Source organism: Amyelois transitella, chromosome Z, assembly GCF_032362555.1.
Source record: "Amyelois transitella isolate CPQ chromosome Z, ilAmyTran1.1, whole genome shotgun sequence".
NCBI lineage: Eukaryota > Metazoa > Arthropoda > Insecta > Lepidoptera > Pyralidae > Amyelois > Amyelois transitella.
Window position 1 is genome coordinate 6,452,522 of NC_083535.1, and position 27,180 is coordinate 6,479,701.

General features: G+C 35.7%; 2 protein-coding genes across 4 annotated transcripts; one reads left to right on the forward strand and one right to left on the reverse strand.

Annotated features, from left to right (window-relative positions):
- Window positions 1-693: 693 nt before the first annotated feature.
- LOC106134050 (tetratricopeptide repeat protein 39B) lies at window positions 694-27,029 on the reverse strand. Its single transcript, XM_013334004.2, has 14 exons — window positions 26,712-27,029; window positions 13,291-13,404; window positions 12,955-12,989; window positions 12,132-12,233; window positions 11,277-11,460; window positions 9,173-9,330; window positions 8,753-8,918; window positions 8,183-8,344; window positions 7,441-7,604; window positions 6,311-6,472; window positions 5,764-5,953; window positions 5,083-5,243; window positions 4,369-4,488; window positions 694-3,433 (listed from the first exon to the last, which is right to left on the reverse strand). Exons 2-14 carry the CDS (start codon window positions 13,393-13,395, stop codon window positions 3,313-3,315), a joined length of 1,830 nt encoding a protein of 609 aa, XP_013189458.1. The 5' UTR covers window positions 13,396-13,404; window positions 26,712-27,029; the 3' UTR covers window positions 694-3,312.
- On the forward strand, window positions 17,120-22,999 carry LOC132903977 (uncharacterized). Of its 3 annotated transcripts, none has more exons than XM_060953772.1 (2): window positions 17,120-17,630; window positions 19,755-22,981. In XM_060953772.1, exon 2 carries the CDS (start codon window positions 19,765-19,767, stop codon window positions 22,060-22,062), a length of 2,298 nt encoding a protein of 765 aa, XP_060809755.1. In that variant the 5' UTR covers window positions 17,120-17,630; window positions 19,755-19,764; the 3' UTR covers window positions 22,063-22,981. The 3 variants fall into 3 exon arrangements, 1 of the variants encoding a protein (XP_060809755.1); XR_009657544.1 differs by lacking the exon at window positions 17,120-17,630 and having other exon boundaries at window positions 18,928-22,345; window positions 22,941-22,999; XR_009657545.1 differs by lacking the exon at window positions 17,120-17,630 and having other exon boundaries at window positions 18,928-22,345; window positions 22,952-22,984.
- Window positions 27,030-27,180: the final 151 nt, after the last annotated feature.

Consider the following 27,180-nt stretch of genomic DNA (forward strand, 5'->3'; position numbering starts at 1 on the left):
CTTAATTTAGGTTGGCACACAAACTTTTAGTACATCTGCCATTCTAGCGTAAATACTGATGGCTGATGAAAGATGTCAAAGACGCCCAGATTAGCGGGCCTTAAAACTGTTTTCTAAAGACGGGTATTCACCTAGCAAACAAATAACTTTCGCTTGGTTGTTTCGTTGGTCCGGTTTGGCCTCAGGGTTTGGTGAACTTCATTCTAGAGTTAACTACAGCTTTACCTTTGTTTCTGCGCCAGGATTCTCCATTTTTTACTGGACCAATTACTAGTCGTAGCGAAAACACGCAGCTTTTTAGGTCTAGCGAGATTTTTTGAGCCGGTGTTAATATGTATTTCTAATTTTGTTTTTTGGTTGATCTATACCTATATTGTATTATTAAATATGGGTGGGTTTTTATAAACAGTTTTTTTACGGTTCTGAATACTAAATTCGTTTAATCTACCTTTATCACATCTAAATCATAGTTGGAGTTAGAAATACAACATAATTATTTTTTATAATTCTCTATAATATCTGTCTGAATGAGATCAGAATAAGTAGATCGCCACATGATTCAACAAGCCGTCGCGTCGTTTCCATGCCTAGTGTGGCACACGGCCTTAATGTTGGGGGCATGCCGATGTCGCCCGGTGTGATGACCGGCACGTAACTATACAATGAGTACACATTTATATACAACATATTCTCTTTATTTAATATCCATTAAGTTACAAAAATATAATTACAGACAATACAATGAAAGTTAGTAGTATGACTGTTAGTTTAAATATTGGCAATTATTATGATTTGATTAAGTCTGTATGTTCACAGTATTTCATAATACATAAATGGAAGTGAATACGCTGAATCTTAAATTTCAGGTCAACTTACTTTACATTTCTTACAAGGTGCGGCAACAATCTCTTGTAGGAATTCATCAAATATCTTTTCAACAAATATTTTTTTTATTCAAAATTTATTCATATTTTTACCATATAATATTTATATATTTATTCACTGCTTATCAAGTTCGTTATACATTTTTCTAAAATTTCATTCAAGCTAAAAATTCACGAATCTTATTTAGTGTTATTAATATTTAAGGAGTAATAACACAGATTGAGCAAGCCCAAAGTAAGATGTATAATTATAAAGATAAAAATGCATCATTTAGTAACAACACGAAGTTAATTGGTTGATAAATAACAAAAAAATAATACTTTTTTGGACAAATAGTAACAATTTTGTACATTCTCGCTCACATTACATATATTGTTCTCATTAAATAAATAAAATGCCTAAACGTACGCAAATAACAGATAAATAAAACCTCTTAATGTTCATTAAAATTAAAAATCATTTTCACTATACTTAGTTTTTCGTATAGTTTTCAATTTGAATTAAATTTATCACAAATTTTTGAAAAATTTGGCTACTAGTATTTATTTCTATTACAGAGCCTCTATCAATAAGTTAAAAACCAATAATTTATAAATTTTTCCGTTTTCACAATATTTTCGAAAAATATTGTCCTAAATCTCATTAACTAATAAGTACTTAGTATAGTAGAGTATAATATTTTTATTTAGCAAATATAAATACATAAAAATCAACATAAAAGAGTTTGTGATAGTTCAACTATAAAGATAAACACACAAAAAATCTGTTCTACACATATTTAGTAAGATATTTATATATTAGCTGTGGTTCTAAAATTCTTACAACATTATGTAGGTATTTAATATTTTATTTATTAACCAATTTCAACATTATGTAGGTATATGTTATAAATATCTTTTAAAGATTATAACTATTATGGAAAAGAAACATTTTTACACCTATAAATCCACCTCCTCTTAATAATTATTAATATTAGATTTATTCATGCGAAAAAACACGTATGCTTTCGAAGCAATATCTTAAACTAATAGTAACATAATATTTTAGGTGTATACATCTGAACATATAAACAAGTGTATGTGTAGTATATACACACATCACGTCTTACGGGGTAAATAGAGCCAAAAGTCACAAGACTTAAAGGCCCAATATACACAATCTATATATTATACTATTCTACTATTTCTTTCATATTAAACAAGAGAGCGCCCGCGTATCGCATTACTAACAAAAATCCCATTTACATCTGCTCCCGAGGGACTTTCGGAAAATCCTGCGTTACGTTGTCTGTAGACACTTTGTAGCGAAGAGTTTAATAAAGGTATATTGATTGGATTTTTTTAAATTTAGTACCTATATGAGGATGCTACAATAGTTGCAACATAATTCTTCCGAGTAATGTTCTAAGTCATTTCGTGTTAAAACCTGACTTATCTACTCCAGTATCGTGGTCATAGGCATTCGCCATATAACCTTGGTTCGGCTCAAAAGAGATGATGGCGGAATTAACGCCAGACGATCAATTATTCATGATTAGGGATGAGCTCGTATACAGCATAGAACTAATTTGATATTTTATATGTTTCATAGTTGTAAATTTTCTTGAATGCGATCGGATAACGGTGGGAACTAAAACACGATATTGAAAGATCACTCTTTTGCTGAAACTTATGTATCTAATTTACTCTAGATAGACTCTCAATTTCCTATCTATCAAACTAGTTAAATAAGTAAAAAAACAATGTCTAAATTATTGTTGTACTTTATTAAGTATTATTAGTAATATTCGAATTTGAACTTGTCTCGATCAGAATGATTTGTACTTAGATTGCTGATGAAGATGACTAACATGCACTACATAGTTGTTACAATCATAAATCAACATATTACGAAAATTTACAAAATCTCCATTGACACATATAGCTAGCAAAACTATCCCTGAATAACTCTTAAATATAAATAAATATGGAAATCGAAGCAAAATTATATTTGTTTTATGGGGCCATCCAAAATATCGTGGTAAAAAAAATTAAAGTTGAGGTTTATTTTCCAGACAATTAAGTAACGTACAAATAAATCGATTTTTCCAGAATTTAAATGTCATGTAACTTTAATAGCATATTTCATGTGCTTTTGTTAAATAACAAATAAATAAATTTACAAGGTCTAGATGGCAACTCTACCACTGCAATCACGCTTTTGAATTCTTAACGCATAACCAAGATAAAACAAAATAAAATAAATTACAGTCGCGTCGCGTCATAGTCAAGACTTTTAAACAGATAGCATATAAAATGACCCTTTTCTTAGATTAGATTTTCTTCTCTTAGATTTTAGTTAAATAAGATACGGTCATGCAGTAAATAATGAAGCTTGGCTTGCATCTTGATTATAAGCTAGAGTATATTGACGTTTACTAAGAACCTTTCAACTCTGAGCACCTTTGCTCGAAGCACCCTTTCCGTTACCGTTCCCTTTTACGATCTGCATCTTGGAATGCAATCTGAAGTGTAGTCGGGATTCCAACGCGTATCCGGAATACTTCTTTCTGTAATAAGAGGTAAGGTTTTTTATAAATATTAAAAATAATTATTAAAAAACGGTCTAATAACAAAAATTTTCTTCTTTTAAAAGATATTTTTCAGAAAACGATAAACGATTATATCATACCGTAAAAATGTGTACAAACTTACGAAGATATTTCGACTTAACGTATGAAAACTAAAAAAAAAATCATTAAAATCTTTGACATTGGCTTGTAACCTTCTAGCTCTATTGATTGAGACAGAGTTCATTTGCCTTGGGTCACCTTTAACCTTATATTACGTAAATGTATCTATTAAAATGTTGCGTTTAGTAAAAAAGACGCTCAGTCGCTCGTGTGTCGACACAAAACCTTTCTTTTAGGATTTTAATTAACGAAACAATCCAGAGGTCTTCAGGATAACAGATTAAGCTGACCGATCGGTGATGGTATAACTACGCGAGGCGTAACATGTATTCTTAGTTAGTCCACCTAAAATAGAGGAGTTATAAAACTAAAGGGACAGTAAAGATATTTTTAAGGGAGTCAAGAAAGGGTCTGATAGATACAGCAAACTTGAGTATAACCGGAAGGTTTAAAGAGTCATGAGTGGTGGAGGGGTTACAACCTTTCTTTTATGTGTGGAAAGAACCCTGCCATCGTCCTATTCCGGGATCGTATCGAAAACCTTTGTTACTGGATCAGCTATATAATAGTTTCCAAAAGTCGGGCTAACTCTTATTTTTATCGATTAAACACTATAAATGTTTGTCTATTTGTTACTTGCACAAACTGGCTTCTGGACTGATTAAGATGACATAAATAATATGATTTACAAATCAAATTCACATTTGAGTATAAACCGAGGACCGAGGACTGAATAAATAAACATTGCAGAAAAAGAGCGAAGTTATCGAAAAGTTTCGTTAAAAAGTTGTACATGTATTTGATTGACTCACCTTGCATCTTGTAACATCTGCGTGGCCTTCTCCCGGTCACCAAGGTGGAAATGGCACATTGCCATCTCCGCCATTGTATACGGCAATAGGAATGTGTCCTCCTTTATGTCGTTTTTCAACCTATCACAGGCAAAAAAAAAATTACCTTACTTATTTAACCGTACCCTAACCTAATTAGCTAAGTTACCTATGAGTTTTAAAATAAATAAAGTAAAATAAATAAAGGACAACTTACACAGATTGAATTAGTATCAAAAAGATGAATGATATGTGCTTCTCCAGACTCTTAATTATACATGCGAAATTTCAAGCAGATTGGTTCAGTTGATAACACGAAGATGTAACAAAAACAAACTTACTTTAGAATTTATAATAATCATATAGGATACTTATATAGATAAATAATACCAATCATAAAATTTTCGTTTCTCATTGTGCCCTAGCCGGGATTCAAATTGACGGAAATGAGATTTAATAAAGAAAAATACCAAGATTTTTTAGCCTTTTTTTGATTGGCTTTTACAATTTGCACAGGCAAATACTGTTTTTTTTTTCTTTGCTTCCAGACCAGCATCGTGCCATACATAAATATGCCTTCCTTAGCACTTCTGCCAGTAGCGCAATAATGCGCGGCTGTCAACATCTTGGCTATTTCTTAACGTTACTATTATAACACGTAATAAAGTGCAGACAGCGGTAGCTGAAGACACTCACTGTAGCACCGACTGCAGGGTATCGAGAGCGAGGCGCGGCAGGAGCATGGCGGCGAGGCAGCAGCCGTGCAAGTAGCGCAGCAAGGCGCGGTTGTCCGCGTCGTAGCCCGCCATCCACTCCTGCGGCCCCGCCTCGAGGCGATCTCGCGTCACTTCTATAAGCTACAACGAAATGTTACTTGCTTTTAACAAGTGTTTTCTCATATTGGATGTTACAAAATTGATTTTATTCACATTTATAGATGAGAAGTCACCACATCCTAGTACAAATAAAAGTCAACACAAGGTGTCTAAATATGACGTTTCATGAGATGGTAGCAGTAACTTAGCGCTTAGTGTTTATCTAAGTAAATTGATACTTCGATAAGAATTTCGAAAGAAACATTAAAGCATCAACATCCTGATTGGGTAAGTCAAGTTGTATACACCAAACGACTCCCGTTGTCCAAAATTAACCAGTTGCCGGAATGTGCGGCGCAGTTCGTATTGTGCAAATTTCCTCACGATGTTTTCCCTCACCATAAGAGTCAAACTAACGTACATAATAAGCCGTAATTGGATATGAAGCAGCCTTCCTCTGCATCATGTACTATTATTCGGGCACCTTAATAGTTCGACACCGAAGCTCTAATAAGAGTTTACATACTTAAGTACAACAATTTATTGTAGTTGTTCTATATACCTTCAGGACATTTTGTACGCCGTTTTTGTTCTTGGCCAGTATGTTGAACATGTTCCACAAACATAGTAGTTCTATAGCCGGGAGTATGAGCTGTCCCCCTTGAGCTTGGTAGCGCGCGCAGCGGCGAATCATGAACTTCTCCATCGGCAGAGACTTGCCCGCAATCCGTTGCTTGTAGAATGATGCATTCCTAAAGCATGAAATAAAAATATTTAAGTGTTTAATAAAAGTTCAATTTCGAGTCCAGTTGCTGACAATGGTCAATTACGTCGTTCTCATCCTAAACTCAGGTCTCCACGCATCCCCAGAATTAAGGGATATTTACTTGTAGATGCGTCGCTCTTTTTGTGTATCACTATATGTTTCGGGACCACGAACGGTCTTCGCTGATTAAGAAGTAGCTTCTAATTAACAATTGAAGTTTTTTCAACAGCTTTTCAAGAATTTCACCGATCGGATCTCGGGGTCTATTTAAGGATGTTAAAAAACATGTAAAGGTTGGTTTTATTCAGAAAGTCCAAACTGTAAGTATATGTATGTTACTTACCTCAGCAATTCTTGGCACTGTTGTCGTTCGGCGGCCGTCAACCTGTCTCCTAGTTGAAGGAGCATGGCTGCTTTGGTGTACGAGTATATGGTACGGGACCACGAACTGTCTTCTATCAGTTTGTGCGCGTACACTGCAGCTTCGCGCCACTCCATCATCAACCTGTTAGTGAAGAATATCATACGGTTATGGATACAGGTTCAAACTCGGTCCTAAACTAACGTCTCTTAGTCATTAGTTTATGGGTAAATCGATGCATTTACTGTGAAGAAAATCACCGTGAAGAAACCTGAACATTCAGGCGAGTGAATGTGTAACCAATAGTGACCCATTATGGTATGGGATAGGTTCCCTGAGAAGATGGCGGAGGTTAAATCTAATCTAGGATCATGATCAAAATGCGCACCCCGAGCGCCTCTGCTGAGGTGGGAATGTAATCGAGACGAGCGCCAGGAAAAAGAATATACATATTTACATGACGCTTTCTATTAGTAGGCCAAATAGCTGAACGTGGATTATCAGTCTTTCCAAGATCTCGCAAGGGATATAGACGTGATTATATGTATGTCTGTACGCCTTCACTTCATACCTTACGGGGAAGGCAATAACCACATAAATAACAAAGGCAATGGTTTTTTGGCAAAAAGATTGAAAGTTCTCGATCAGATATATGGCTCAATAATGTATCTGAGATTTAAATAGTGACAGGTTGCTTGCTTATTGCCTTAAAGATGAATTATAAATAAATACCTTTCGCAGAATTGAATTATCGTTGCTTATTTTGTTCAGCGCTAGCTGAATCCATCTATGAAGAAGGTTCAATATAATTGTATCCAATAATCGTTTCAAAGGCGCCGTCTAGAGAGCTGTTCGAAATAGAAGTCTAAAGTTTGACATTTTGAACATCATAGTATTATGATAGCTAGTGGACTTCCTTTGGCAAGGTCTCTGACTCAATAACTCGATCAGAGTGAATGACTTGTCTAGACGAGTAACATCACGTAAGAGAACCGACGACCCGAATGTGCGCACTGTTTCTATCATTGAAAAACATGATGGCTGACAACTAGTAAGTAATGGCTGTTAAACTGGAAATCCGCAAAATAGTTAAAAAGGTAATGGCGACTCACCCGTTGACCCACATGATCTCCCAGTAGCAGACGTGTCGGAACTGCCGCCACGTGTCCTGGCTGACGATGGCCCGGTTGTAAGTCTCGATGGCCGGCCGGAACTGGCCGCGAAGCAACTCCAGCCGCCCCTTGAATACCAGGAACCAGACGCTCTCCGGGTAGATCTATGCTCGGAAATATTGCAAATTTTATTGTCTTTTCCTTCCTTCTGGCGTAACATCCTCACATCTCTCATCGTGGTGAGGGTGAGAGGTGAGGAGGGTGCGCCAAATGAATCCGATTCTAAATAGTCATCTATACTAATCAACATCCACACTTATTAATAAAGAGAAAACATTTGTATTTTTACAACGAATAAACTAACAAAAACTACTAGACAGATTTAGAATAGACGTTCCGAAGTAAAATAGGCTACTTTTTCTGGAATTTCAGCTCATATTACATTCATAAAAATTTAAACTATAATGTAAGCAAAATTTAAAAAATTTAAGCTCAATTTAAGATGTATGATTCAAAATTGAGATGTGTGATTACACCCAAAGTAAGTCACAAGTTTGTAAAAAGGCTTGTTAAGTTTAGTTTAGATTCCCGGTTGGGAGGCACAACAGGAGTGCTTTCGTGTAAAAAACTGACTCGATCCAAGATCTTGAAAACATTGACATCGGGCTCCTTTTTAGAGAAGTAGAGGATGCAACGATGTAGAAAGCTAAATAAAAAGGAAAATTAACGTCGTTGGACTGACCTTCAGCTCTTTGTATAGAATTTCATCGCAGATGCTCAAGTCTCCGGGGGCGCCGATGAAGTGGCATATTACGAGGTGGTATCCCAATAGTGTCAGATCACAGAGAACGGACCGAATGCCCGGCGACCTGGATCCTGCTTCTAATTCTGATAAGCCGAGCGTCTATTAGAAAAGATAAGAGTTTATCACTTTTTCTTAATGTTTCAATTCCGAAAAGACTGAAAGAATGACCTTTGACATAGGTTCAGCTCAGCTGTATGCGTTAATAGTGGAAATGAGACTCAAATGGCTCAGTGCTTGCCCATCGTCTCCTAGAAGAAACCCCCGTCGAGTCATAGTCACCTTTTGACTTTCACAATCTGCACGGTCTCTTCCCGTGAGCAGCTGACACAGTTTTTTCTTCACTTCCAGACCACTAGATCTTCCCTTAGCCACCTTTTACAACATCCATGGGAAAGGTATGGAGAAGTCCTATTCTAAAGTGCCAGCAAACAATCTGGGGTGGCATTTCTTGATGATAGTTATTTGACTATCTGGTAAATGAACGAACGACTTCGTTAAAAATCTTACTTTATTCCCGGAAAAGCCAACAAACTCGAGTAGGCTGATGATCTTAGGGGGCAGCAGTGAGATCATTACGTTGAAAGTGGCGGTGCCAAGTCGAACCCCACTATGAAAATGCACTTTAGCTTCTTCGCTCTCCCACTGTTTCTTCTCCAGGATTTTTGCACAGTCCCTTTAATCAATACTATAGTTAATAAAACAGTAGAAAAGTGTGTGTATAAATTCTACATAGATATGGTTGCCATGTCGCCATGCGGAAAAGTCGGAAGTTTAACTAATATTTGGGTAAAAAGGCCGTACGCCCTGCATTGTTGAGTCTAGCCCGCAACTCTAGGTATACATACGAGTAGAATATATTAAAAATTAAAACATTTCTATTATTAATGCGAGATCATTCGTAAAAAAAATTACACTTCAATAGTTTACTTGTAGCTATTGTAGCAGCTCTTGACTTTGATGGTGCCTTTGATAAGGCCCGTGAGATCCTCTCCCTCCATGATGGTCATGGCCGCTTGGAGCAGCAAAGCTTCAGCGTAACACAACTCTGCATGCGCCTCGTTGTCAGTGTACATGCTGTAGTCCGTCTGAAACCAAACCAACCATCGAACTAAATCTACATTTATATATGCAGGTTGTATGATTAATCGCGTTGAAACTGGACCGATCAGGCGAAACTAACGCGAGTGGATAGCGTAATTCAAGAGGGGAGTAACATCAGAAATATTTGTACACGTAAATCCCCGAAACTTTCGGGTTTTGATGAAATTTTATTATAAGTATGTGTTAATCCTGGAATTAACACAGACTCAAACATTTTGCTTTCAAGACTCCTAATATTCATCATAACTTTCATATATAAAGAGAAAATTTTCAAATAAATCCATCACTAGAGGTAGTCTCTGCCTACCCCTCCGGGAAAGAGGCGTGATTTTATGTATGTATGTAAATTCAAACACTAATACTTATCGAATATTTGTATTAAACTGTATGACCTGAAGATTTCTTAATGGTTTCTTACATTTGTTATTGTTACTACAAAGTCTCCAAACAGATAATTTTTAGATCACAAATCAAAATAAACATTTCAATATCTCTTAATAATAGTCATATCTTTTGAGTTCACAAGATTGGTTGACGTCAACATGCAATAATGGTTTACTAATTGACTTTATAATCATATAAGATTTTATACAGTTAAGAGCTCAGTTGTCGAATCGGTAAGGTGCCTGGTAAAAATGTGTGTGACGCAAAAAGGCACAGGTTCGAATCCCGCCTCGGTCATGTACCAATGACTATTTAAGAAAGTTGTGTACTTTAGTTTGATAACTAACCGATGCTCTTACGGCGAGGGAAAACATCGTGAGGAAATCTACATTCAGGTAACTGAATGTGTAACCATATGATCCAATACGGGTTGGGATCCCCTGCAAAGTTACGGAGGTCAGATGGGAGTCGCTTCTTGTACCTGACTCACCCAATCCAGAATTCATGGTCAAGAGCTTACTCTGGGCTTCTCTCCAGAGTGGTGAGAATGCAATCGGAACTATAGCCAGGAAGAATTTTTTTTATAGTTAGTAGCTTTATTGGCTAGGTACGTATCGTTTAAAAATTTGTGTCAAGGAGTGTACCTACAATACTTAGGTATTAACTTGCAACATATTAGTCTACACAATACTTTGCTAATTAGTTGACATGACAATTATTTTTATTACTTATTTACATGTCTACAAAAACGGCTACGTGACAACAAATCAGTAAGCAACCGAAATCACAAATGGCTTGTATTACGTGATAGATTCATATTCTTTATTTTATTGGATATTATTTCATCTTGAATTGTGATCTAAATGGCGGGACTTAATGTTTCTAATGTCTAAAATTTACAAGTATGTTCTGATCGGATGCAGCAATGAAGACCTACCATCTTGCATCAATAGCGCAACATTGATTAATTATTAATCTTATATAAGGTTTACGATAAGGGTGTCGTTTCAAAATCCATTAAATTATTAAAAAGTACTTCTCACTTCAACAGAAAATAGATACTTGAATTTTTAGAGACAATATTTCAAGTTGGCGTGTACTTTGACGGCCTCTGTGGCCCTGCGGTAATACGCTTGTCTGTGACACCGGAGGTCCCGGGTTCGAATCCCGGCCAGGGCATGATGAGAAAAGAACTTTTTCTGATTGGGCTGGGTCTTGGATGTTTATCTATATACCTAAGTATTTATTATAAAAATATAGTATCGTTGAGTTAGTATCTCGTAACACAAGTCTCGAACTTACTTCGAGGCTAACTCAATCTGTGTAATTTGTCCCGTATATATTTATTTATTATTTACTAGCGACCCGCGCCGGCTTCGCACGGGTGCAAAATTCGGAAAAAAATATACATAAAAACCTTCCTCTTGAATCACTCTACCTGTTACAAAAAACCGCATCAAAATCCGTTGCGTAAATTTTAAAGATTTAAGCATACAGACAAACAGACTAAAATAGCGACTTTGTTTTATACTATGTAGTGATTTACCTTCTTAATAATAGTGCCCAGACTCTCAACAAGCGTATAATTTCTTCGTTGTTGATTGCATATTGTAATGCAAACTTTGAGAGCTGCCAGGGCTCTATTGATTTGTGCGTGGTCGAATGTTAGCATGGCAGGGATGAATTCAAATATTGCCGTGCCCAGACTATGGTATAACGACGACTGTGCCCTGAAAAAACCGGAAAAGTTAAATAAATCCACTTATATGACCATGAAACAGAGGTAATAGTATCTATCTAGACTTTAAAATATTATGTCATTTCATTTAACTCTTTCTTCTTCCTCCTGGCGTTTACCGGTTACATCTTCATCTCTTCATCGGTTGGGAGCCCGGAATGCGCCGTGGACTATTCTACTGGATTGAGTAAATCAGGTTTTTTTGTCGTGTGATTCCCGGCACCAATACAAAAAAGAAAAGGACTACTGCATTTCTTTCCCAGGATGTCGTTAAAGGCGACTATAGGATAGGATAGGCTTATAAACTTGGGATTCCTTTTTGGGCGATGGGCTAACAACCTGTCACTACTTGAATCTCAATGGTATCATTAAGCTGAACAGCTGAATGTGGCCTATCAGTCTTTTCAAGACTGTTGGCTCTGTCTACCCCGCAAGGGACATAGTGGAGGATATGTATGTATGTAGGTTTTTATACGCAGTGACTCCCGTTTGATGACCTCCGCCAGTTGTGTGACAGTGACAGTTGCCTTGATGTGAAGGTTTACTCTGGATGTATTCCCTCGTCGTTATTTCAAAATAGAATAAATGAGCATTCTTGTATTCTTTTGTCAAAAATACGCGATGTAAATGTAATCTTGGTGGGTGTTCGAAAGACTTGCTTACCAAGGCTTCATGATATTCATCGCACCGACCAGATCATTGCTAAAGAACTTCCGAATAGCCACTTCACATTCATCCAGTGCAGTGTTGAGATCCATAGTATAACTAAAAAAATTGATGGACTGATAACATTTAATATTCCATAACAAAAAAGAACTTAGACTTGGGTTTTTTCTTTTTAGCAATGTGCAAGCGACCTGTCACTATCTCTGAATTTCAACTATACCAAGGCCTATGAGTCTTGAGACAATAAACACGCTCTCTCTCAGACTCTGTGAACTATAAACACGCATGTGATGTGTATTTCTCATCTAAATAAATGAAATACCTATGTATATGGTAGCTCGTATACACGATTAATCTGTGGTTGCAATAGAGCCATATTTTCAAGATATTTAAACTCTTAAGTCACGCAAATTACAGCGATAAGATTGCAGTTATTGCAGATCAACAAGTCGACATAACTGTTATACAGTACAGTTCCATGCCTTAATTTGCATTGTTTCCTTACAATGTTTAAGATAAGATGATGTTACTATAGTAATGCTATACTTGTTAAATAACTACCATTCTTGTTACTAGGAAAGTATATTATGGACCGTTTAATGCTAAGTATTGTACCAAGTATCAAGCGAAATTATAGCTATCTTTTTATTCTGCTCTCTGTGCGTACAGCCACATGAGCTTGGGCTAAAATTACTCGTATAATTACATAATTAGTTTTATGAAGCACGTACTATTAGTGCTTACTACCTCTAGGTACCGGTTAAGATTGGGATTCATAAAATAAAAGGGTAATTTAAATCGACCAAATAAGTTTACTTACACGGTGTGCTCCTCGGCGGCATCCTCAAATTCATCCTAAAAAAGAAAAGTATGTACAGTCAAAGACAGCGAAAACTAAACGCCATGGATATGGCCCGGTTTATTTGTTGTTGACATACAGTCGCGTCGTGGGCAAATAAAACTGACTATGTACCTAGAATGTGAGATCTCCCAACTCATATTCAAGGGTTTACTTATACGAACTTACGGATTGAGTTTTATTTTTTATCCAACCTGTCATATTTTTGTCGAATTATCAATTCAAGAACATTATTAATGAGACATCAGATTTGGAGTGATTGATTAATTAAATGCGATATTAGTAACGAATACTTACCACATCATCGAAATCTTCTGTAGCTAAAGGCGGGACCCCTTCAGGCCTGTACTTCTCATGCAATGACGGAGCTATAGCAGCTACAGTTTCTTGTTTTAGCGCCATCTTGATGCACTTAAAATACAAATATAATTAATAATTTAAAAATGAACAGTAGTATTAAAGTAAGCTATCTATATAATCAAGGCCGAATACCTAATTTATCCTAAAATACTAATTACGAAAGAAGTATGCTGCGTGGCATGTGATGTCGTCCCTGTCTACTGAAAGAGGAATTTTATAAAACGCTGAAGAGTTTGTTTGAACGCGCTAATCTCAGGAACTACTGGTTCGAATTGAAAAATTATTTTTGCGTTGAATAGACCATTTATCAAGAAAGGCTTTAGGCTATATAGTAGGATTATAATTTACCTTATTATAAGCATTGCAAACAGCTTTTACTCCTATCCTACGAGTAACTACTTAATAACGTTAAGCTCTAAATCCCATCCCTAAACATAGATATGACTCTCTTGTCTCTCTTGGCCTTGACTTTTCTAATTTAGTTACATACATGTTCTTGCTAGTACCTACGGTATATTCAACGTTATGTAAGTTGACTTGACATAGTTTTTAGGGAACCGTACCTAAAAACACCCTTAGATTTAAGTTAACTTGGATTTTGTATTGCCAATCTCAATACAAAATCCAAAACGTGTATGCAATGGCTGGTTGTCTTACCAAATAAAAATTATTAAAAAATACGACGTTTTCCTTAATTTTCATGATCTTTTTCATTCTTGATCACGTATTAGGCTGGTTGACAATATAATAAATCAAGTAAGTAATTCGATTATTGTAATAACTTTACATTACATTTTGTAGAGAACGGCATGGTTTCAGTCAGTCGTTACGTCGTAACACATTTTCAAATATATCAAACGTCGTATTTACCTTTAATATAATGTTGTAACATTTATTTTTCCTTTCGTCTAAGTATAACACGACCTACTTTAACAGCCATACAAAAGAACAAAATCTATAACAAATTAATACTTTAAATCATACGTACTGAAAAAAAAATACTTCACAGAGGTACGGAACACTAAAATATGAGCGGCTTTTACGCGACGGGTTTTTTGAAATCATTTCCTGTTTGCCATGTCATTACTGAGACTGAGATGATGTACTGATGATGATGACAGGTGATAATTATCGCATACATTCCTAGTGTCTACACTATACAATAACTACCTACATGCCATCTGTTTGGGATGCCATTTCGCGTGGGATTTGAACTTGAAATTGAGATGTCTTTATCGGTTTAAAATTGTATTTTCCCAATATGTTTAGGCAAACAAGTTTATTAAATTTTTTATGGCGTTTTCAATCTAGCTTATTTAGCATGATGATTTTTGTCATGTTGTTCTTATTTCTTACGAAATTGTAGTGTAATGTGCAAAACTAGCACGGGCAGCACACAGTAAAATGACACACCTGTTGTATGCCATCCACACTGAATCGGGAAAAAACACTTTCATTTTGATTAGCAAAGTTAAAGCTAAGTTTGAAAATAACAGAGCAGCAACGTACTTGGTTTTTTATTTTGTGGAAATCATACATTTATGGATAATCTATAAACATCGGTTCGCTGCCGGAACAGAGCGGTATGCATTTGTCCGTATGAAGGTCACATAAATCAAAATTTAAATACATAATTACTATCTAACTACTAAATGTTGTAAAAAGCTAATACTTTGCGAAGATTGTACAAAGGTTACTGCTAGGTAATACATTCCATACCTACATATTTACTTTTTACCAAGTCAGCGAAAGCGGTCACCAGCACAAGCCGATGACGGCGGTCAGTGCAAGCGCTTTCACTCACACATGGATTGAGCAAGAAAGTGCAAAGTATTTGTAGGCATTATTCGCATTGTGACCTTTTAAGATTCCGTCCCTCTAAAACGGAACCCTATTAATCCTCTAATAATATTGGCATCTACCTAGCTATTTAATATAGGAAATTCCTGTCAGTGCTCCTTTCCCCAAGGAACATACATTATTTTCCAGCTTCCTGCGCCTCTAGGTTGTCTGCCAGTCACTGAAAGAGTTTGCTGATTGCATCCAATATCCTAGTATATCCGGTCGTGCCGCAGAGAGAAGTTGCCTATGACCATATATATAGCAAATGAGGTCTTAGGCAAACACGCTTCTCTCCATGCCAGGCATGTCTTCAAAATTTATATAAGCATCTTTTCCCAAATATCATTGTGGCCGAAATCTAGTAGGTACACTCTAGTAGGTACTTAAGTATAATTCTTTAAGTATCATTGTGATCAGAGGTAGTTTTTAATTGATGCTTAAAAAAATACAGATTTCTGGATTCGTTATATTGCTCTAGTTATGTAGGTAGAAGTTTAATGATTATAAAATATGTACAGTATACATGAAACATTAGAAAAATAATAATAATCTTGAAAAATATGAAACTTGCTATCTTAAGAGTTTAGTTTTTAGTACAAAGTGTGAACATTCAGTTTCTGTGGGAGTTAAAGATTGACATGGTGATAGGTGTGAAATGTTTTGCCATATTTGAAACTTTGGAAGCTGTTCGCGGAGATTTCAAAGTGGAATTTACGTTTATTACTTGTTTACATTAAATATGAATGAAATTAAATAATTGAGGTAGGATGGCGAGTCGGAGTCGGAGAAGGCAATATGAAAATTACGTAAGAAGTTATCACATCCATGATGATGATTTTGGTAAAAAGATTAGATTCAGAGATAGTATGTGGTTGGTTTCCTAAGACAAAAGGGACAGATTGTTATCAATCTCCTCAACTATAGAAGAAATTAAGGATATCCTGGCAGAAGGTTGGGTCAAATATTCATTCTTGACTTGACTCTTCAGTTCGATCATCGTAGGTGTAACTTAGCATTGTGTTGTGATTTACAGTAGACTACCTCTATAAGTTCAATTTATTGTTTTTATGGACATTGTAACAAAACTATTTCATCTATACTAATATTATAATCTATACTAATATTATAAAGCTGAAGAGTTTGTTTGTTTGAACGCACTAATCTCAGGAACTATTGGTTTGAATTGAAAAATTATTTTTGCGTCAAATAGACCATTTATCGAGGAAGGCTTTAGCCTATAAAACATCACGCTGCAACTATAAGGAGCAAAGAAATAATGGAAAATGTGAAAAAAAAACTGGGAAAATTATTCATCCTTGAGGGTTTCAATGATGCCCATAATAACTATTCCACGCTGAAGTCGCGGGCCCAGCTAGTATACCTATATGGGTGAATATACGCTATTTGAATTTCAATGGTCTTTAGAAAATGTTTATGTTAAACTTATTATATTATTGTTTCTCTATGTTTAAACAATAAATAACATGGCCTTTCATCTGGCCCACATAGTCTAATCACGATAATTGTTTAAATTAAAGCATTATTAGCTTAAAAAGTTAAAAATGTATACTCCTCTGGCCTTCCCATTCATGCATTATAATGATTGAACGGCAATATACTTTAAATACGTATACACAAATAGTTTTTTTTTAATTATTACTAACTGTTATAAATATCGAAACATATTTAATCAAAATACATTGTAAAAATATTTAATAATATAAAAAAAATAAAACTTATTTTCATGTCATGTTACAAATACGTCACTTCATCTGGCGAAACTCTAAAGAAGAAAAATTTCACTTAAAATCGCCAATTTGTGTTTTGATCTTGAATTGGGCGCGTCGAACAGTGTGAAGTTAGTAGCAAACTAATAATCTTGAGCAAAACTTAAATAATATTGCGTCCAGCGTTGCCAGACCGTACCAAAAAGTACGGTTTTCCGTACTATTCATCACACAACCGTACCACTATCGTACCTCAGTTCAGACCGTACCTTTTTCGTACCTTTTCCATATTAGTAGTTTATTTTTCACTACAACCTACAAAGGGTAAAAAACAATAAAAAATCGCCTTTTTATGTTTTGCTCAACATTCTGAATTTGTGTTCAAAAAACTTTTTTCTTCCAAACAAATAAGACTTAGCTGTTTGGATTACATTCATTGCCTTTCTTACTAAGAAACGATGAACTTAAAAAAAAAAACAAAATATAGTCTGCGGTCTGCAGGACTCAAAGAATTGGCGGGACTATCACCAAATGTCAAATAGTCAATCTGAAACCGAGATCGAACTAAATATTTAAAGATAACTTATTTTCACAAGTATGATTAGAATTTGGTTTTAATATAAAGTACTGCGTTCTGTTGTTCGGATAATCACATAACTGATTGAGAAAACAATACGAATCTCGAGACGGAAGAAAAGTTAAGTCAAGGTAAGTTAATGTTGATGATGGTTTGCATTTTTCATGCATGATTTTTGTTTGCATGGCAAGAAGGCAAAGTTGTGTGACTAAATGACAATGCTATTTCTTTTCTTATCACCACAGCCAAGGTGTGGTTTATTGCCTTTCATTCATTCTTATTAAATAGATACTGACAAACAACTTAAAATTTTGCAAACTATCTGTTCCGATCTGATGGTCAAGGGTAGAACTATATTTAATCGCCTTGGACGTTTGATATAATAAATTATTTATAGGTCGACCAGAAATATTGCAGACCTGTCAACGAGGGCGCTAATTATGCATTTTACACAATAACATTATACCCTAAACAGGATTGATAACTGATAGATACCTAGCGAAAAAACGACCCGAGCGAGATAGGTAGTACGGGGGCCGGCTGTCCCTTTTTAATAGGGCGACTTCATAGTCGCGATAGAGGCGATTTGGCTATGTGAGACAAATTAGAATTTGCTAAGATTATTTAACTTTGTAAATTTGGAATTGTTTTTATATAACATATGCTTTAAAAAACATTAAATGCTAAAAAGATGCTAAATCATCCGACGCCATGACATGACATGATTTTCAGGGTTACCATAAAAAATAAAAAAGCGAAATATAAATTTATATTTTCTTTTTGATTTAAAAATACATGCAAAGAAATTAATGCGATTGTTATTTGTTGACTTAACAATTGTTAAAATACCATAAAAATATAAGTGTTTCAATGAAATTTTTGAGTAGCCAAAACTGTTGATTAAAATAGTGTTCATTTTCGTAAATATATATTTTATATCAGTCCTTTTTAGCAAAGCAACACCAAATAGGTATGTCATATTGAGTAAACTGTCAAATTGTCAAATATAATCAGACTTATTTTAGAAGATGTAAGAACAAGCAAGACCATAGAGCAACACTGATTACTGAATATTGTCGGGTTATGGTAACATTTTTTTTAGCCTTGTTGCCAGTAATTTTTTTTTGTTGCTTTTTTTATCCGCAGTGTGGCAAAGTCTGCTATATTTCTGGTCGACATATAAAATTAATAATCACCACTAGCGTCAAAATGAAACAGATAAGTTTGATGCTAAAAATCCTGTTTTTTTAATGTTTTGTTGGGGTTGCCATCTTGTGAATTAACAACCGAATTTAGAAAATTCCGGAGTATTTACGTATATCACATAAATTCATTTAAGTAATTGGCTATTTGATAGTTGTAACGATGAAACATCAAATATGTTAAATATGATACTTGAGATAGCTTGTAACCAAATAATAATGGCACAATAGATATCGCTTTATAAGAAATTTTAAATATTTTATTTTCGCAAAATAGATTTGTCTTTTTTATCTGTGGATATATTGTGATACGTCACATACATCTCACAGAAAATGTCAAGCAAAACGTCACCTGTCAGTTTCAAACAGCGTTCACTGATTGGCGAGAAATTGTAATGTGACGTGGCTGTTTTCGCGCGAATTTAAAGTAATGAATATTTTTTTGTAAATATTTTTCCGAAGGCTGGCACGTAGCCAATTGTATGAATGCATGTGATTCTAATATTTGATATTCAATAATACGAAATTATACTTTGTTTCAATATTTTTGTTTCATAACTTTCTTTTCTACCTATACTTACCTACATTTTTAATAAGAAAATTATTAATATTGTGAACGTATATACTCTGTAAACGGTCAAAGTAAAAGTTTGCGGAATGCACAGAACACAATGAATCAGATAGAAATGAAGACAATTGAAAATCTAAGTTATTTAAATTGTTAGAACTTTCATGAACAGATGGCGCCGTCACATGCTTATATCACACTAATATTATAAATGTGAAAGTTTGTTTGTTTGGATGTTTGTCCGTCAATCACGCTGAAACTACTTAACGGATTTAGATGAAACTTGGTATACAGACAGGGTATGAGCTGACTTGGGTAATAGGATACTTTTAACGCGGGCGGAGCCGCGGGCGGAAGCTAGTAGCTTATATATTTATATTGTTTCTATTTAATGTCCCTTTCAAACTAAACTATATATCCGTACCTTACCGTACCTTTGCATGGAGCTGTGTGTGATGGATGGCATGTTTTTTGTCTAAACGCAGGTGTTGGAAAATGGACAGATTTATAACGAAGCGAAAACGTAGCCCTCCTGATAATAACAACTCTCAAAATAGTAACCAGACTACTAAACCTGATCATTCAACTAAGAAGAAATGTTTAAGTCCTAGCATACCTGGCCCTTCATGTACTGACGCACTAACAAAACCTACCCAGCCACAAGAATCAAATCATTCCAACGGTTTCAGTCTGCTAGACAAATCAAATCCATCTTACAAAAAAAAACCACAAGCCTTACTTGATACTTGTAACGAAAATGAAGGAATCCAGATAGCAACAAGTAATGACGAGCATAAAAAAAATATTCCAATCAAATCTAAAAAAGCATCGGATAAGACTGAAAAACATTTATATGTTTTTAGCGAGAAATGGTTGGAAATTAAAGAACTCTCAGAGTGGCTAGTTTCAGACACAGTTAAAGGCACAATCAGTGCAAAATGCAAATACTGTCAAACTACGTTACCCAACCACAAGCCGCACTTGATACGGCACTCTGAAACTGATAAACACAAATCAATAATGAAAGCGATTAAATCCACATCAAATATTAAAGAATCATTAAAACCATCAGATGAAGATCTCTCAGCAAAAAGAGGTGAACTTAAAATTGCTGCAATGCTGGCTACAAATAATTTACCATTCCTCTTATCAGACACTCTAGTTAGCTTAATAGCGGACATTTGCCCTGATTCGAAAATTGCTCAGAAGATGAAGATGGGTCGTACGAAAGCAACAGCAGTTGTAACACAAATTTTAGGGCCCAGTCTTCGAAGTACTTTGCATGATTATTTAAAACAACTCGGTAATTTCTTTTGCCTAATAATGGATGAAACAACTGATGTTGGAACAAAAAAACAATGTGCGATGACAGTAATATATTGTAACAAAGAATTTAAAATAGAAACAGAATTCTTCGATTTGCTGGAAATGGCTTCAGGTACGGCTGATGACTTGTATAACGCATTAATACAGAGCGTTGAAACTAAAAAAATCCCACTAGAAAACTTAGTGGGATTTTCTTCAGACACGACGAACGTAATGGTGGGTGAATATAATTCTGTGTTCGCCAAATTGAAAGAAAGACTTCCTAACATAGTGTGTGTCCGCTGCTCTTGCCATATGATTCATTTGGCTGCCTCTAAGGCTTGTCTAAAACTGCCAAAATCAGTAGAAGATATGTTACGGAACATTGGTTCCCATTTCAGCCGCAGCCACAATCGACAACAGAAGCTTGCAGAAATGCAACGCTTCTACCAAACAGAAATTCATCAGATTCTTTTGCCGGCAACAACTCGGTGGCTTTCTTTGAAGGCATGTGTCGACCGAACGCTGGAACAGTATCCTGCCCTGGAAGCCTATTTCAGACTTGAAATCGTGGAAGATCCATCCAGAATAACTGAAAGTATAATTTCCAGTTTGCGTAACCAGTTTACAAAATTTTATCTCGAGTTCATGGCATATGTGCTAGACCTGTTAAATGACTTCAATATTACTTTTCAGTCTGAATCGCCATTACTTCATAAACTGAAACCAGCCGTAGAAGGGCTCATCCGCACCATTGCAAGTAACTTCATTGATTTACATCACGTCAAAAACACGCCTCCTCTAGAGATCGAACATAAAAACCCAAGGTTGTACTTGCCTTTGGAAAATTTGTACCTTGGTGTTCTTGTGAACTCAAGCCTCAACGAGGTTGAAAATGAGGTTAGAAAAGAGGACCTGGAAAGATTCAAACTAGATTGCCTGGCATTTTATGTTGAAGTTATAGAACAAATAAAACAAAGATTTATATTTACAGACCCAATTTATGACATAATCCAAATAGTCCAACCAAAAATTATGAAATCCTTTGATCCACAAATGATAAATTCAATTTTAAACAGATTTCCTTTTTTAGCCCCCACATATCTGAATAAAAATGCATTAATAAACGAATGGCGGGAGTACTGTTTATTAGATCCGACAAGTTTGGACGACAGTATATCGATTCAAATGAATGCTGCTGATTTTTGGACAAAAGTGTTTAAATTAAAAGACATTGGTGGCACAGAAAAATTCAAAAATTTAAAAATTCTGATAGGATTTCTACTAATTTTGCCTTTTTCTAATGCCTCAGTGGAAAGAGTATTTAGCAAACTAAAGCTGATAAAGACTGAACATCGGAATCGCCTCAATACCGAAACTATTGCCGCATTAATGGCTACTAGTTCATCTATACAACAACAAGGTGGTATAAAAAATTTTGAACCCAGCACTTTTATGTTAAATAAGAAGATACAGTACTCAAATTAATGTGATTTAGTAGTGAAGTGATACAACATGAAATTACCTCTTTTGTAAACTTTAAAAACTTATGATTTCGACATACCTAAATAAATGTTTATTGTATCTGTAGAGAAATATTACCAATTTTGTAGATTGAAATGAAAACTATTAACTTGCATTGAGCATGGGTGCAGGCTAAGTATTACGTATTTTGGAATGAAGTAAAGCATGTCTACAGACAGAATGAAACATATCCAAACTATTGAAACTTCAAGCATGTATTAGCAAGTTATTTATTTATAAACTCGTGGTAAGTTAAATTATTATTTTACGAGCATTTTTCAACATTTCAGCAAAACCATACGGGTCGGGATACTTCTGCAAGAACTAGATAATAAAGTAGAATATTATTACCGATTGCCAATATCGAACAAATTCATTTGTAAATCAATTATATTATATCGCTTTTTTCTAACCTATGATATATATATATATATATATATATATATTTCTTTTTTCAATATTAAATCTCATAAATATATAAATCTCCCGTGAACAATGTATTCTCCCGTCCACATTCTATTCTAAGTATAATTTAATATTGTGAAGTTGACGTTGTTGATGAAAATGCTGCAGTGCAGTTTGTTACCGCTTCTTCTGCACTGACGCCTTGGAAGCGGCAGTAAACTTAGTTTTTAAGTAATTTATTTGACGTCAACCAAGTTGTTAAACCATACGACAATTATTAAGCGATATAATAATATCCTATAATAATGAATAAAAATTTTGAATTTTGAATTTTTTGAATTTTATGGTCGCAGACAGCCAACTCGAAGGAAAAAAATCTAGTTTTTGCAGAATCCCGACCCAACCGTACCTTGAAGTTGAAAACCGTACTTTTTCAGAAAGTCAACAGTCCTTTTTTGGGAAATCATACTGGCAACACTGATTGCGTCAGTTTACGAATGAATTTGGGAGAGCGTGTTTTTGCCACTCGTTGGAGTATTTCCTTTGGTAAGCATATGTTTTCGTATTTTATTGTTGGAAAACTGTTTATTAGCACAATGCAAGGTTTATTGTGTGTAGATGTCATGTGTTACGTCTAACTGTGGTGCGAAAATCGAGTGATGTTATTTTTATACATTAAGTACGATTTTGTCACTTCTCTGGCGTCACTTCTGTGGCAAATTTCATGCCAGAGGAAATACATGATCGCCAGAGAAGTGACGAAATTCTGTTTCGTTAAATATCTTAATTAGACGGCTGATTTGGTGTAATGGTTAAGAAGTTGGTCATTACGCCTGAGGTCGCGGGTTCGATCCCCGCACAGTAAAAACATTTGTGTGCATGAACATGCCTGTAGTGGGCCATTCGCGGGGATCTCGGGCCCCAGGTACAAGTATTCTGCTACGCAGATGATACGCTTGTGGCCGCCTGGGGACACGAACTTGAAGCGGCAGAAATGATGATTCGTTCGTCGCGTTGGTATGCTAGGGTTAATGGTAGCCCTGAGCAAAACGAAGGCCATCGCCTTTGGCGGTCGAGGTTGGAAGACTCAGGCCGGTGTGTTCATGATGGTGGATGGGGAGAGGGTACATGTGATGCCACGCATCAAATACCTTGGCATCATATTGGACCCACGGTGGAACTTCGGGGAGCACTTTAGACAGCTAGCTCCCCAATTAGTGAGAACCGCATCGGCACTCAGCCGGCTGCTGCCCAACATTGGTGGGCCTGGTGCTACATGTCGGCGCCTATATGCAGGTGTAACACGCAGCATGGCGCTGTATGGGTTGCCGATATGGGCGGATAGGCTCACTAGAGCCAACAGGGCCTTGCTGCGACGACCACAGCGTGTGGTGGCCATACGTATCTGCAAGGCCTACACCACTGTGGCGTGGGCGGCAGCCTGCGCTCTGGCTGGTACCCCACCCTGGGAACTGGACGCTCTGGCTCAAAAGGAGTTGTTCTGGGAAAGGAGGAGGAGGGCGGAGATGCCTGAATAGCGGGAGCGGCTGGTGTAAACTTGGCTGTGGTATTGCGGGAGCGATAGAGAACTCCGAATTCAGCCATTGTACTATCGGGGCGCTCCTTCCATCGCTTGACAACTGGTTGGACCGACGCCACGGCCAGGTGACATTCAGGCTGATGCAGTTAATGACCGGACATGGTTGCTTCGGTCATTACCTGCATCGGATTAGATAAGAGGCTTCTGAGGTCTGCCATGAGTGTGGGGAGCCGGATGATACGACCCAACATACTCTGGCAGAAGGCGTGCACTTTATCGTGCGCGCCTACTGCCTCACTAGGGTCACTTCCCGACCCTGGGATGGAAAGGGCGGCCAGCAACTTACTGGTCACCCATTACAGCAAGATTCCCGGCACAGAAGCGCCGGGCAGCCTGAGAGCATCGTGGTGAAATTCCTGCGATCCCATGATGCCCTCAAAATGGCAAGAAGGGCGCACGGAGGGGTTTTAGTGGGTAGGCTGGTTTACTAGGTGCCAGGAGTCCCACACTCTCCCGGGTGTAGACCCGGGGTCTTGTCCGTAAAAAGGATTTCCCCTTCGATAACAAAAAAAAAAGTATAGTAATTTCAGTATTTGAGTATAAAATATTTAGCTACACAAAAATTGTTGATTCTGATCTGAAAATGAAAGAGTTCTTTTATACTGGAGACTGAAACTTTTAAGTTGTTTAAATAACCTCGAGACTGAAAGGTGTATCATTAAATAGTACTATTGTTTTGTTTTGTGAAAGAAGAGTATATTTTTTTTTTTTAGTAAGTTGGTTAAGAATTCAGTGCTTAAATGTTACAAACTTAGAATTTTGTGATTGTTTTATAATAAAAAAACTATTAAAGGGTAATATTTACTGTTAATTTCATCACAGATGAGACTGATAAGCAGAATATACTTCATTCTGTTATTTTAAACGGGCATTGAAAACTTAAGCATTAAAAAACTATTAAAATTAATATATTAATAAGGTTGCATTAAGAAATTGTGAAGACTGAATGTGCCTTATATAATAAAAAATATTCTAATACAATAATTTAAACGTGTTTAATTTAATATAAGTCTCTTTACTCGTCTTATAACAATGGTGTGTCACTTTCCTGGTTCAATTTGTCACTACTCTGGCAGTAGTGTCACTCCTCTGGTAACACATTTTCCTCTGGTACTTATAAAACACCAAAATATGAGAAATTCTTCTGGCCTCCATCATTAAAACTTTAAAAATAGTGTCAAATAGAGAAATTATAAATATTAAATAGAATGGATTAAATTTTCTTCTGGGACACAAAAAAATCAAATAGCGTATATTCACCCATATATCTTATGCTTGTTTCAAATCCTGAGTATAGGTTGCAGAGGTAACCTTGAATTAATAGTCAACTGAATATAAAGAGTAAAATGTCGTGAATGCAACCTGGTCAGAGAGCAGATATGTAGTTAGATCGTAGCAGATAGATAGCAGTCTGCTATGTTGAATAAAAATATAGTTTAAAAACTAAAACCCAACTATTAAAACACACTCTTAAAGAAAAAGACAAGATTTCTTTAAGTCATATTGATAGAGTTGTTTAAAAGATAGCAGTGGTTGTATGCCACTTTGATTTTATTTTATTAATTATAATGAATCTGATTGTACCTACTACAGTGTCATGTGGAGATTCAGTCAGATATTTTTTCATTTCTCTAAGTCCCTTTGGCTGTAATCAATTTAATGTGACATACAGCCTATAACCACCTGATGATTAAGAGGCTTCTAATAACACCTCATTTATCTACTTATGACAACTTGTTTAGAAGTTATGAGGAAGCAAATGAACATCAATATACACATCCATATATGTACATACATACAAGTCGAACCTCCTGTATTCCTATGTAACCAAACCCTTGCTGTATTCGGATAAAAAAAATCTGTATTTTAGAAAATTATAGGAACCTAGCAAAGATTTAAATTTTTTATGAAATTGTGAATATGTATCTCAAAAACTACTTAAATAATGTTGATGCCCCACTAACTCAAAAATTATATTGACCAATCCTACATACATTATAAGTTTTATAAAATCAGTCCAGTATTTCAAAAGTTATTGTGTAACAAACAATGACACACAAAAAAAATTAACTTCAAGACCTCAGTCGCTTCACTTGCTCTGTCAATTATCCAGACTTTCACACAACCAGGTCACAGGCTCAACCGGGAAGAATGCAAAAAAGATAAATAATACTGTCTATAATTATCTTATCTTTCTGGCATCCCTCTTATCTGTAATTTCTTTGGGATGGAATTTAGGAGCTACTTGAAATAGTTAGGTAGGATGAGATCCATGAGTGGCAACTATTATTAGTGAACAAAAATAAGGCCATTCTAGGAGTGGTAGACAGAGACTACAACTTTCCACTTGCAACAATACCTGCATACTTCTTTCTTTTCATTCACATTCATTTCTTCATTCAAGCTCGTCAGTTTGGGGTACATCTGATCAGACCTTTCGCCTTTAGGACTGGACTTTAGATAAATCATTTACCAGGGAGACACAGTCGAGATCGCAGTTTAGAAAAAAATATAATAAAGTATGAATATTTATTTTAAATCGTATTAAATGCAAGATGCAAGTGAAATAAAATAATAAGTACAAAAATAAAATATAATATGTACTTACATTTTTATGTCCACGGATTATGTGGAAAATGCAAGTTGGTACGTATCTAAGTTTCTTAATTCATGCTAAAAGTAGGTATTTCCAATCATCACACGTAAGCAAGTCTCGTATACACAATTCTCTTTACAAATTGATCCACATAATTTTATATTTTCACGTCGTTAACGAGTCTCGATTTAATCTAATAATTTGCCGCGCTGTGCAACTCCAAGCAAAAGCGCAACGCAAGCTTCTCTGTCTGTTTCTGTTTTCTGCATTGTAGTGTAGGTACCAATTGTGTTTTTCTTCAGTCGTTAAAAAAATTGTAAAAAAGTATGAATGAATGAAATGAATGGAATAAAATATTCGATAAATTTGGACCATGTTATATACCATACCATAGACTATGGCTAGTGCTGCTGTCTATCCGGCAGTACATAACACAACTAAACGTTGCCAACATTTTAACACCGTCTATTTTAAAAAGATC

Bases quoted from the DNA above. Each gene is read 5' to 3' on its own strand.
- LOC106134050 (XM_013334004.2), bottom strand. From the start codon at position 13,395: ATGGCGCTAAAACAAGAAACTGTAGCTGCTATAGCTCCGTCATTGCAT. The intron at 12,234-12,954 runs GTAAGTAAACTT...CAATTTTTTTAG, and splicing joins GCCGCCGAGGAGCACACCGT to TTATACTATGGATCTCAACA. The intron at 3,434-4,368 runs GTGAGTCAATCA...CTCTTATTACAG, and splicing joins CAGATGTTACAAGATGCAAG to AAAGAAGTATTCCGGATACG.
- LOC132903977 (XM_060953772.1), top strand. From the start codon at position 19,765: ATGGACAGATTTATAACGAAGCGAAAACGTAGCCCTCCTGATAATAAC.